This window comes from Candoia aspera, chromosome 3 (genome assembly GCF_035149785.1).
Source record: "Candoia aspera isolate rCanAsp1 chromosome 3, rCanAsp1.hap2, whole genome shotgun sequence".
Classification (NCBI taxonomy): domain Eukaryota; kingdom Metazoa; phylum Chordata; class Lepidosauria; order Squamata; family Boidae; genus Candoia; species Candoia aspera.
The window spans coordinates 138,615,382-138,628,483 of record NC_086155.1 but is presented as its reverse complement, the minus strand read 5'-3'; the positions used below and the strand labels follow the sequence as shown (position 1 = coordinate 138,628,483).

At 39.0% G+C, this 13,102-nt stretch overlaps 2 protein-coding genes across 5 annotated transcripts in view; one reads left to right on the top strand and one right to left on the bottom strand.

Annotated features, from left to right (window-relative positions):
- PPP1R3G (protein phosphatase 1 regulatory subunit 3G) overlaps positions 1–13,102 on the bottom strand; it is a 1,059,979-nt gene that overhangs the window by 217,748 nt on the left and 829,129 nt on the right. The window lies entirely within an intron of this gene.
- The window catches only part of RREB1 (ras responsive element binding protein 1), a 151,835-nt gene that overhangs the window by 90,326 nt on the left and 48,407 nt on the right, over positions 1–13,102 (top strand). For all 4 annotated transcript variants that reach the window (XM_063298866.1, XM_063298867.1, XM_063298865.1 and 1 more), the window contains 2 exons: positions 2,842–2,931; positions 4,735–4,898. In XM_063298866.1, coding sequence (XP_063154936.1) covers positions 2,842–2,931; positions 4,735–4,898 — 254 coding nt within the window. The remainder of the gene's footprint in view (positions 1–2,841; positions 2,932–4,734; positions 4,899–13,102) is intronic.

The following is a 13,102-nucleotide window of genomic DNA, read 5'->3' as shown; positions in this document are numbered from 1 at the left end:
AGGAGAAGATTGGGAGTTTCTTTAAGTGAGCTATCAAGAGTAGACCAGAATATGTTGCTGTACTTATGTGAAATTTGAAAGAGTTAACATTTGAAGGTCTGGGATAGCAGTTGGCTTCATACCATTGTATGCCACACGTGCTTGCAACGTACCTGTATTCTCTCTGCCCCTGTTCCCTATTGTCAATAGGCCCGATCCCTTCCTAAAGTTTAGAATAATAATAATATAATAATAATAATAATAAAGTTTTAGAGGCAGTGGGAGAATAATTGATAAAAACGTCCCTAGTATTTTGAGAGATTTAAAACTCATGGAAATTTACACCCACACTTAAATGTGGAGTAAATTTCAATCTATTTATGATTACATTCTACTAAAATGACTGCAGTATCTTTTTCATAATACTGTATACCTGGAAGGATTGAACAGCTCATTTTAGGATGTAGGAAATAGCTTAGACTTATATAAGAAAGAGTGTTTAAGTGTGGACAGAACCTGGAAAAGCTAAAGTAGAACTGGGTGTCCTGTGTATGAACAGATTGATCAAAATTGTAGTGATAAGGTGTAGTGGTGAACTGATCCTTCAGTAAAATAGTGGATAATTATATTGACTCTTTCGGGCAGTTGGGCAAGAGAAAATGATTTAGCTTGTTTCCATTCTGCCCTTGGACAGAAATGTTGATGTCTGATTCAGTATCCCAAAGGCATTTTTTAAAAAATAACAAATGAATCAGGATGTTCTGTGTAGACACAAATTGTTTTGCTTTCTTGGTCATCATACCTATAACCAATCTCTTTGACTACTGAAGCCTCTCCTTCAGGAATCATTCTATTCCCTAGCTTTTTCCTTTGCATCTTCCCCAAAAAGAGCAGGACCAGGTGAAGGGTTCTTTTTATATTTCAACTCTGATTCTGGATTGTCTTCCAAGGGGAGAAATGCAACAGTAAGTAACAGTAACAGTAGTAGCAATAAGATGCAGCAGTTAGTTGGTATGATTCTCATGTGGGTATGGCTGATCATTGGGACTTCTCTGCAGCCGAGCACCAGTGGGGCTGCTACAGTGCTTTGTTATGCAGAAGTGATGCAAACATATATTTGCTAATTCTAATTTAGCAGCCTATGGGTCCCTTTTTCATTTTTTAAAGAAGTGTCTGATGTTCAGTGCAAGCATTATGGTCAAACTGTAATTGGGAAAGCTATGAAGTAGTCAGTTTTAAGCTTGCTAAATAAATTGTTCCTTATGACATAGTATTGTATTTTTCTTTTGGTGTTTCCCATCCCATCTCCTTATATATAACTTGCTCTGTTCTTAATGTTTAGAATATATAACATTTCCTTTTTCTGTCGCTTTTTGTTTGGGGTCATTTCTGTATTGCAGATGGAGAAACTGGGGGATATAATGTTACTTGATCGGGTTCTACCTAGTGAAGTCCTGAGATAGACTGTTACATTTGATTTGGAAATACTTCATGAGACTAGAACCTAGAGTCTTCAAATGATTGTAATGATGGGTGATTCTGGATAGATAGAAGGAAATGTTCCTTTCATGCAGCAAATAGTTTAGGTTATAGATTTTGTAATACCAAGATGCTATGAAGGTTTCCAACTTGTATAAGTTTAAAAAGAATTGCAGCAGGAGTCCCTAATTTTTCTGGGTGTGCATCTGGCATTTTGAGTACATGTTGTGGGTACTCTCACAGAAAGGCTAGTGAGGAGCTTGTTCATTCATGGAATGGGTGCCATGAGGGATATAATCTACCTTTCACTTCCTCTGATCCCTTCCTCCTGCTCCTGCCTCCACCATGGATGTTTCTTTTTCTGGGAAGGTGGGCAAATTTCCAAGCAAAGCCACAGGATTGCAGCTGTCCATCATTTTTATTTTTGAAGAAAATTTCTGGGCCCAAGGACATTCCTGCAAGTAAAGATGGTACAGGTGGCCAGTACTTTGCTTTGCAATATGTCATATTTCACTTGTTTAATTTAAAATACATATATTTAAAATATACACCAGATGAGGTGAGGAGCCTGGCAATCAACAAGGGAGATGTTGGCAGGCACAGTTGCTTTCCTGGACACTGTGTTGGTGACCCTGGGATTAGACAGATGCATGAAGGCTAGGACTATTAATACTTTACCTCTAATATTGGGAGCTGTAGGATTTTATTTATTGCTATTACCTTTATTTATAGTCCCTTTTATGATAAAAATCCTCTAAAATGGCTTACAAGCAAGATAAAACAAAAAATAAAATACAATGAATATTATTTTACAACGAAGGACCTATAAATTTGTAGGATTAGGATAGTAGATGGCAATGACTCTGTGGGGAGGAAGGGAAGAGTTCAGTTGACAGCCTTCTGAGTAGGTTGTCCCTGATTTCTGTCCTTGAAGGGACAAAGCAGAAAAATCTTCAGGGTTTTTTCCTACAGGGCAGCTGAGTATAATGACCTTTTGAGACCCATGTTGAGGAACACAGGTGTGTGGATCTTGTTGTACTCCTGCTTCAGAGCTTCTTATAATCTGGTTGGTCAAGTCTCTTCTCATAGTCTTAGATGGTATGGTAGTGCTCTTCCCACAACACTCTTGGTTGAAAGAACCATCCTTTTCCTTCACAATCTTGATTTTGACTTAGATTCCAAATTGTAAATTTAAAAAATGCCTCTTTTATAACAGTTTCCCCATGTTACTCTGCATGAGTTCACTCTGTGAGAATGTGAGAGAGTATAATCTTAACCTCACTATAACGTTCGGATTTCCTTTTTAAATGTGTACAATGAGCAATTACTTGGCTTTTAATTAACATTTATTTTTAAAATCTGTATTTTTAAAAAACAAAACAGGAAACAAAAGATGACAAGTCTTCCTATACCTGCCCTCTGTGTGAAAAGATTTGCACTACCCAACATCAGCTGACCATGCATATTCGTCAGGTAAGTTGGTAATTTTAAAACATAATATTTCTGCTTTGGAGATTTATTTATAAACTTATAGCAACATGTACTAGCTCTCCATCCAAAACCCCCAATTATGTTGGCTGTCATTATGTATCCCCAAGCCTCTCCCTTCTCCAGCTCTGAACCATTTTGATTTTTAAGATAATTATGCTTCACAGTCTTTGTTCCTCTGTTGCTGTTGCTTCATTTTCCCCCCTGCCTCCTTTCTCTATTGATGCCAGATCAGAAATTTCAGAAATCTGCTGTAGTTTCAACTAGGGTTGGGCTGAAATTTACTTGTTTGGCATTCAGGAATACATTTGGTTGAATCTATCTCAAATCTTTCTAAGATTTAAGGGAATGCTGTGTCACAGCAACCATAGCTTGTTCCTGAGAATGCTCCAGGGAAAGATTATGTTTTATTCTCTAACATCATAATTCCTTGGGCATTGGCTGCTAGATTGCCAAAGCTCCTGGCAGTTGGTCACAGCCAAGCTATAGTTTAGCTTTTTTGTCTCCCTTTTTTGGCTGAAACTGAAACTTGGGAAGCTGCTGGTGGTGGAATCCAATATTTGTAAATAATGTCCCCTTGCTCACTCCAAAATACTCAGAATTTTCCCCAGCTTTAGAGCAGACAGTACTATATTTAACTTTGCCATCTGTGCATGAACCCTTTGGGGTCTGTGCAGAGTTATCAGTGAACATATTATTTTTCTGCATACAATTTTTTTTGGAAGGCATATGAAAAGAAAGGAATCAAAATCCACAGGTCAAGTGATCCATAGGTCAAGTAATTTAGCTAACTATATGGGTCAGAAGCAAAAATGAATTAGACAAAAGAAAAGAAAAATTGGGATGGGACATGATAGCAGGATAATAATCTTTAAATACCTCCATAACAAACAAGATGAATGAATATTAATTTATTGTAATAGCTTGAAGGATAAAAAAAAATAGCTTCAGGAGTTCCTATTTGTTGAATAGCAGAATAGATTTCATAGAAGACATCTGCATCACCTGGCAGTCTTTAAGGAAGCCTAGGTGGGAATCTGTTCTGTATTTTAAGCTTCTCCTTTAGACTGCTGTAGGGAGGCCTCTGAATGAACTTTTGAGAGTCTGCTGGCCCAGCTGGGACAGATGTTTGCATGTGCATACACACGTATGCACAGAAAAGGCTTTGGTGTGGTGTTTTTATGTGGATCTGCTGTAACTTGTGTGATAGAACAGAGGTCTCTTTCTTTGGGTATGGGGGGGTGAATGAGGACCATTTACAATTCGTGATGGTCATGCCAGTGAAACCTGCTCCCAAACAATACTTTTAAGACCAGTTATAGCTCTTATGTACTCCTAGGACCTTAATGTGAATGAACCCACAGAATTTGAATTGGCCCATAAAGCTCATTTTTCAAAGCTGTTACATACATTCCACATACAGCTCATTCTATATCCTTTTGGTCATCATTTCAGTAACTTTTCTGAATGTTTCATGGATCAGAACAGCAGTTATGCAACGCTCCAGAGAGGAAGAAAAGCTGTTATCAGTGCTTTATATGGTGATCAATTAAGGATGTTGAAAAAGTATATGCCTCCCCACTGCAGTTCTTGCTCCCCCTGCCACCACCACCCCCGCTTCCTGCTATGTATTTTATTTATAGGCTGAGTCGTAACTGGAATGGATATTTCATGCTAATTTGAGTCTGTTGCTCTGAACCTTCTGAGATAATGATGGTTGCAATTGACTAGTATGTCCTTGACCCTGCACAGGAAGAACTCAAAAGAAAAATCTGTTGCTTCCTTTAGCATAACACTGACACTGGAGGAACAGACCATTCCTGCAGCATCTGTGGAAAGTCTTTGAGCTCTGCAAGTTCCCTCGATCGCCACATGCTAGTGCATTCTGGGGAAAGGCCTTATAAATGTTCAGTATGTGATCAGTCCTTCACCACCAATGGAAACATGCACAGGTGAGAGCCAGGAATGAGACGACAGCGTGAAAAAAGGGTGATCAATATGTGTGTTTGGAAGATTGTTTACAGCATGTCCTATTCCCTTTCAGGGCTATAATCCAGTGTGTCTCTTTTTAGCATGTATGGTCACCTGACAGCAGTTCCTTCCAGTGCACGATCAATTGCTTTAGTATGTCCCCTTGTTGGAACAGCTTATTGGATGGTGGGACTTGAAAGTCCTGTACACGTGAATTTCCTGAACCAAGGCCTTCTCCTACAAATGGGAAAATACTTCATTTGGGGCCATTTCTCTGTAGATTTGCCTTTATTCTGCTCCCCATTACTGGTCCAGCCTGAGCTTCTTAAATAGAACAATACGAACACTGCAGAACATAATCTTTGGCAAAGACAACAGGCTCAGAAACACCTGAAACAACACTCCACAGTGGATTATTAGTTGTGTTGATCAGTTTTGTCTATCACAACTCTCCCTATTACTGCTAAATTTTGACAGGTGGAAGGAAACAGAATGTATCGTAATGAAGGAATTCATTCATTTCATCTTTCAGTAAATTTATGTTTAAGCATATTAATGTTTTCTTTTTGGGACAACCCAAAGACGAGTGAGGGAGGAGTTCCAAAACACTTCTAAATAAAATTACTACTGCTATTGTCTTTAAATAAATCATTCTGATTTACTGATTCACTTAATCTAATGTGCATTCTGTGAGCTGCTTGGCTGAGAGATTACAGCCATCAGGTACCTTGTTCCTTTAAAACTGTTTGGTAATATATAAAGAAATGATATAATTCTGAAACAAACAACATGCTTAACAGGCTTTATCTTTTCAATGTGATTTTTCCATCAGAAAGAGTGGAAACTATGTTTCCAGGTTCCCCATATGGCACACATTACCTGTCAGCGCAGAACCAAGCATTTTAATAAAGGTCTGGTTGAGTTAATGAGGATATAGCATTTTCTATATAATCTCAGGTCTGTATTGAGTGTGGGGATTCATATTCATCTGAATATGTATCTAGCACGTTGGCCAACAGCTTGACACCTGCCTACCCCAAGCACAAAACTAGAAGGACAGTGATATGTAGTGGTTAAAATTGTGGTTTAGAAGCAAGAAAACCTGGGTTCTAGTCCTCCTCTAGGCATGGAAATCAACTGGGTGACCTTGGGCCACTCCTTCCCTCTCAGCCCTAAATCAACATTGGGCTGTGTGACAAGCCAGCTCAAAAACAACCCCCCTTGTTGCATCATGCATTGATAAGCTTTGCTATAAGATCTAGGCAACACAGTGCAAAGCAAGCAAAACCAGCAACTAAGCAGGACAAATGCTAATACAAGCAAGAAATTTTAGCCAAAAGTTAGAATTGTTGCTTGAAGTAGTATCTAAAATAAAAAGTCCAGGAACACTTCTCTGCAAGTCTGCCTGGGCATTATGGGTCTGGAGAAAGACTTCTCACCTTGTATGTGTAAATTCTCTTAGTACAGGAATGTAACACTATAATCCACTTTAAGCATCTTGTTTCTCATGCACATGAGACACCTTCTAATTTTTTTGTTTGGGGCTGCCAACTGGCCTTCCTTTTAGTAGAAGGAAACAACACTAATTTGCACTTAATAACTGAGTTGTGTTTGTTTACTGTTTTTTTTCCTGCAGCATCTAAAATGTGTAACTAAATAAAATAGAAACCACAGCCTCCAGACATTTCTTTATAAATTGAGAAGCCCAATTGAACCCAGTAGAATTATAGACAGGGTCAGACTGCACAAAAGTGAACTGGCAGAAGTTGTGAAGAAAAGAAAGAACAATAAAAACAATCTTTTTGTCTAGGCCAGAGTAAAAGTGGTGTGTGAGATACATGCTTTAGCATGATGTTCAAAGAAAGACACTGACTCAATTTGAAATCAGTTTGTTGAATCCTAGCTTGTTTTAATTATGATTTGTTTTATATGAACCCATATTCCTTGTTTATTTTTGTTTTCTCCTTTCTTTGGCTATATGCATAAGAGAATTAGGAATTAGTTGGGTAAAAAAGATCTGTGATTTCTTTACTGTCTGAGTCTTGTTCTTGGCTTTTTCAACAGTCATGTGCAAAACAAATGTTGGCTTAGTTTTTAAGTGCAAAAATAGCTATACCTTTCTTGATGCTACATAAAACATTTGCCAGTGGAAGGGGTGATTTGGTCTGTATTAATACTATATTTTAGGCCTCTCATGAAAGTTTAGTTTCAAAAACACAGTTTTTATAGACAGTAAGTATACAACATAAATGAAAGCTTTGAAAGATTCTCCATTTTATAGTATATAACAAATGCCAAATTCAAAATTTTAAGTATTTGATTTTTTTAACAGTGATTTTAGAACTGAAGATTCTTTTGCAAGTAAAATATTAGTGCATGTTTCAGTTAGCATTGTGTGCCATGGGCAAAGCCTCTTGAGGTCTCCATGGCACAGCAGTTGGCTAAAAGGAAGGTGGGCAAGGAAGATAGATAACTTCAACTTCTCATTAATCTGCGTCCTCAAGAGCGGTGTTTTTCAAACCTGGCAACTTTAAGATGTGTGAACTTCAACTCCTGGCTGGGGAATTCTGGGAGTTGAAGTCCACACATCTTAAAGTTGCCAAGTTTGAAAAACACCGCTCTAGTGGATCATGGTTTTACGAAGGAACATGCAAAAACTTTGTGTGCATGCACAAACATTGGCACTTCCTTTTCTGTACTTCGCTAGCATGTTTTCAAATGTGACTGCACATTGATAGTGCCTAGAAACTCTGAGATCCTCACATTTTCAAAGGTACAAAAACTGACATCTTTCTGCTAAGAAAGCACACGCAAGTACTTTTGAATCAAACTGAGGTGCTATCAAATCCAGCTTCCCTCCAGTGGTGGTCAGCCAAGTAAGGCAGAAGTATCTCCTGTTTATCTGGTTACCTGATATTCAGAGTTACACTGTTCTTCACAAGGACATTCTGTTCAGCTTTTTGAGACTAATAACTATCGTTGACAAATTTGTCTAGTCTTTCTAAAGCTGCCTAAGGTCGCCTTCTGTGTATTGTGTATTCATTCAAAAAACAAATTGCAGTGCTGCTGGTATTCCAATTCAACATATTGGTACTGACCTATAAAGCTCTAAATGGTTTTGAACCAAGTTCTCAGTAGAAGTGATACACCTACATATATTTGCCAGTGCTTTCAAATCAGCATCCAAGGTCCTGTTCTTTGCCTGGGTTGTAACAACAGTTAGACTGATGAATGCCAGGGATAGGGCCTTTTTTCACATAGGCTGCATAGACCTGGAATATCCTCTTAAAGGCAGGCCACCTATCTCGTCTCTCTAATGGTAATTGACAGTTAATTTTTCCCCCATTTGAGATATTTAAAAACTACTTTATTTGCTGGTCTTTAATTGTTTTTTAAAATGGTTTAAATGGTGCTTGAGTTTTAACTGCTGAATTGCTGTAGCTCACCATAGGGAAGGGTATGCAACTAAAAAGGCAGATTAAAAGATCTATGAAATAATGCTTGTTCTCTGATTACATCTAACAGCCTTGTGACAAATGCTAGCTTGACCAAGTATTTCAATGAACGACATCCTTCTGTTTTAGCTCTCTTGAAGCAAACTGCAGGCTTAGAGATTCAAGAGAGGCAGTCCTGTTGACGAGTAACAAGCAGTGCAGCTCAAGAGACAGCATGTATAAAATTTATGTTGGCAACACTTGAGCATGCTTCTCCTTTGCAGAGCGGCTGATTCACGTAACTTGAAATACTTAAATCTGATCCCTGAAGCAAGCCTGGCCAAACAGGTTCTTGAAGTGCTTGGCAACTTGCTTGATGTATCAGGCCATTCATGTTGGAACTTAGGTGTCTATCACACTAAGCATTTCTTGGTTATATGGGAGGACTTATGCAACTTCCTGCAAGGCTGTGATTCCTGATTAGAAAAATATGGATTGTGAGTAGTACATAGGTTAAAACTATGTCTGTTTCCCATGTTGCTTTTCCCAGCTCTGTGTGACCATCTCTTAGATACCTGCTAAACAAAAGAGGAGGCCTAAAGATGAGACATGCAGTTACCTTTTTAATTTACTAGCTTGGTGCAGTCTTCAGTGGTGTTCTTTCACTATTCTAATTTACTGAGACATAGGGTGAACCTTCTAAATCGACCCCCTTCCCATTCTTTTAAAACTTGGAAGGCTTGAACTGTAGAGGTTCCATCAGGTTCAGAATGCAGATTTACAGAGGATGTGCACTAACAAAAGTCAGCTTCTATACCCAGGATGCATTTTCTTCCTTAGGTGAAAACTAATGGCAGAAGATCTCTCATTCCTCTGAGAAAACAGTATCAAGTGAAGGTGGGGCTTTTTCAAGATGAAATGTCCATACCACAGTTGAATTATATCTGAAGGGTGTGTTTGTCTTGCTGTACGTTTAAGAAAACCTCTTGAAATTATGTTTCCTAAGTGGCATTTTATAGCATCCTCACATGCACTTTCCAGAATACCTTTTTCTCCAGTTTGAGTTCCAGCTTGGAACTGATTGGCTTATAGATTGAAGATGCTTTTTCCAACAATAACTTCTCAGGAAGTAACCAGAGATGGGGTTAATTTTCTGCATCCTAGCTGCTAACAATGGCAAGAACTACATGCTAGGATTACAGTACGTTGATTATACGTGTTCCATAGTTCAGATACTTTTCAATCTGATTCCTACTTATTTAAGTTTTTAACAATATAATATTAGGTACTTCTGGTTCACATCTTATATTCCTTTCCCTGTCATTCTGGAGCAGCAGAAAGTTTATAGTTGTGGTGGGCATCTTCTTTCTGATAGGCAGAATAACGAGCTGTTCCGTTTGAAACAAGTGAACCAAGAAATCTTTTAATCTAATTCTGAGAACTCTGTTTCCAATTCAGAAGAATTCTTCTGAGATTCTGCTGGTTTGAATGAGTGACATTTTCTTACATAAGGCACTTCAATCTCACAACATTTTAATAATCACTGTATGTTGTGAAGTGGGACCATCCTGTTCAGGTTAATAGAAGTATCAGTTGACCAGAGAAGAGGCTTTAGTATGTTCAGGGAGGGGGACAGGACTGCCACAGTCTGCTGTTAAAATTAGGCACCAGTTGCAAGGTAAAAATACTGGTTTTATGCTGGAATATTTTAAAAGCTTTTATGCACAATGATGCCTTGTATGCCAGCAGCACCCCTGGAGGGGGATATAATTAAATTTTCTTTACGATTGTCCGGTATTGTAGATAAGCTATTTTGTGTAGAAATGGGTCATTATGAGACAAATTGAACTTGCCTTATTTATATCATATTTGGCCTCTGATGTGTATGCTAGCTACCAAACTGCTGCTTATATGCCTTTATTCATTTATTAAATATATTTATATGGCTGCCCATCTACCAAAGGCAGTAAAGGTGGCAAACAGATAAAAACAAAAGCAGATTTACAGCCTATTAAAGATAAACCAAATTAAGGGCTCCTAAAGCCTCTCTGCAATAACATACGAAGCGAACCTCCACCTCCGCCAAAGCCCCATCAACACCCTACCCCTAGTCCCTAGGGAATAGCCGGGTCTTTATGGCCATCTGGAAGGGCAGGAGGGTCAGGGCTGTCCGTATCTCTTTAGGCACAAAGAGTTGGGGTGCCCATGTTTTTTCCTCTCAACAACTGTATAGCCTCCACAGACTTTGATATCTCTTAGGTCTATACTGTTCAGCTAAAAAAATAAAGAAGTGGGTTACAAAAAATGTGGGGTTGTTTCTAGTGTTGTCCCAGAGATGTAAAGAGAGAAATAACTTTGCATCAGCCAAGGTAAAACATGATAAAAGAGATAGAGCAATGATAAGAGCAAAGCCTTTCAGTAGGCCCTTAACTCTGCGTCTTCTGCTTTTATGGAAGATTAAATTTTTCCATGCTTATAGATGATTTTTGGATACAACTGGATGGTCAGACTCAGGGCCACAACTGGGGGGGCGGCAAGTGGGGCATGCTCCCCAGGTGCTGCACTGGGGGGGGGAGGCACCAAAATGGGTGCGGAATCCATGTTTGCCCTGGGTGACACAGACCCTAGTTGCGGCCCTGGTCTGACTGTCACAGATTAGAACCTCTGGAGTAAGGTGATTTTTGTAAATCAAGTCAAATCAAATGAAGTCAAATCAATAAAATAGATTGTTTTCGCTTGGAAGCCACTGAGGAAAAAAAAGTGTTAATTTTCATCACCATCTTAGAGTGGCTGAATGTGCTTTGCTTTGTTAGACTGCAAATGAAGTGATGAGAAGCTGCACTGGATTCCCAAACCCTCAGAACAAGAAAATGTGCATCATTTAACATCATTTTATACTCCTGATTAAATTAGAGTTAGGGTGGGTGCTCTATTGCTTTGCTATAGATTATCATGCCTTGGGATGCAGTGGTACAGTATGTTTCCATCATGATCCTGTATTAAATTGTCCCCAAGGCCTTGCCTGTACATTAACAGGCCATTAAAGAGAAGGCATGGAAATCCATTAACCCTGCAGGTGGCAGAGTGAGGGCCTTCTGGGGATTGCTGACTCTTGCCCAGGGTAAAATGTACAATACTGCATGCCTCTGACAAAACTGTATTTACTGTGGATAGAGTTATTTCAGTGTTGCATGGTGTTTCCTTTACCTAGAAAAAGTGCATTTATTTATTTAATTTTTATCCTGCTTTTATTATTTTTATAAATAACTCAAGGCGGCGAGCATACTTAATACTCCTTCCTCCTCCTATTTTCCCCACATCAACAACCCTTGAGGTGAGTTGGGCTGGGAGAGAGTGACTGGCCCAAGGTCACCCAGCCGGCTTTCATGCCTAAGGCGGGACTAGAACTCACAGACTCCTGGTTTCTAGCCCAGCGCCTTAACCACAAGACCAAACTGGTCTATTTTCAAAAATGGTGATTTTCAAAAATCACCCAGGAGTTGTGATGGGGGAGGAGAGTGGGACATCTCAGGCTGCTTCTCTGGATCAGCAGGGATTCTTCCTCACTGCAGGTCTTCAAGCACCCTTTGTGTCCTTGGTTGTTGTTGTTGGCTTACCAGGCCCATTTACAAAGGCTCTGCCAACCCGAAGTAGGAGTGAAGTAGATGCAGGTTTTAACATGTATTTTAATAATGTGCTGCAATGTTGAATGAGTATGTTTTCCATTCTGCTGTTGGATTTCTTTAAAATAAATAAGCCCCAGTTTCTCATATATGGTATATGTTCTGAAGATTGTACAATCTTGCTCATCTTTTTCAACTGACTTTCCATCTTAATATTGAGGATAATGTATAGAGGAGCATAGTCCACTGTGAAGTTTTTCTACAGGCTGCATTGCAATGAGTGGGAGTAATGCAAGAAGAAAAATATTTTTATTTATTTTCTATCCCACCTTTATTGTTTTTATAAATAACTCAAGGCGGTGAACATACCTAATACTCCTTCCTCCTCTTGTTTTCCCCACAACAACCCTGTGAGGTGAGTTGGGCTGAGAAAGACTGACTGGCCCATGGTCACCCAGCCGGCTTTCATGCCTGAGGCGGGACTAGAACTCTCAGTCTCCTGGTTTCTAGTCCGTTGCCTTAACCATTAGACCAAACTGGGTTGTTCCCTTTCACTTCAGTGGGACTTCCACAGAAGAATTTCCCTGTGCGTTCTGCTGTGTGGTTTCTGTTGAATTACGCAGCGTTGCCATTCTTCGCTCTGAATTATTTCCTGCCTCCAAGAGTTTAATTTTGCTTATTGCATCAGTTCTAGAGCCTTTAATAGAGTGTTCTATATGTTTCACATGGGACTTTTATCATGTTGTACCTTGGCTGATGCAAAATTATTTCTCTTTTTACATATTGCTTGAGCATCCTTTTTTTTTTCCTTACGTCTTAAGAATGGTCTCTTTGCTCTGGGATACTTTGTTTTAAAGATTTATTTCTGGAATGGGCCCAGAAATGTACTGCTGAAACAAGGATCTTGCCATGTCTGTAACAGACAATATTCACTTTTCTTTCTCATTCTTGCTTGCTTTGGTATTTTTGCAGAATTTTTATTTCATCAACATGAGATCTTTTGATCCAATCATGGTTTAGCTGTGCTGGAACTAGAGGAAAGTCTATAAAGGAGGGCTGTGCACACTTCAAAAATGATTTGGAAGTAGTGCTATGAACTTTCTACAAACACAGCATCTCTCTATTTAT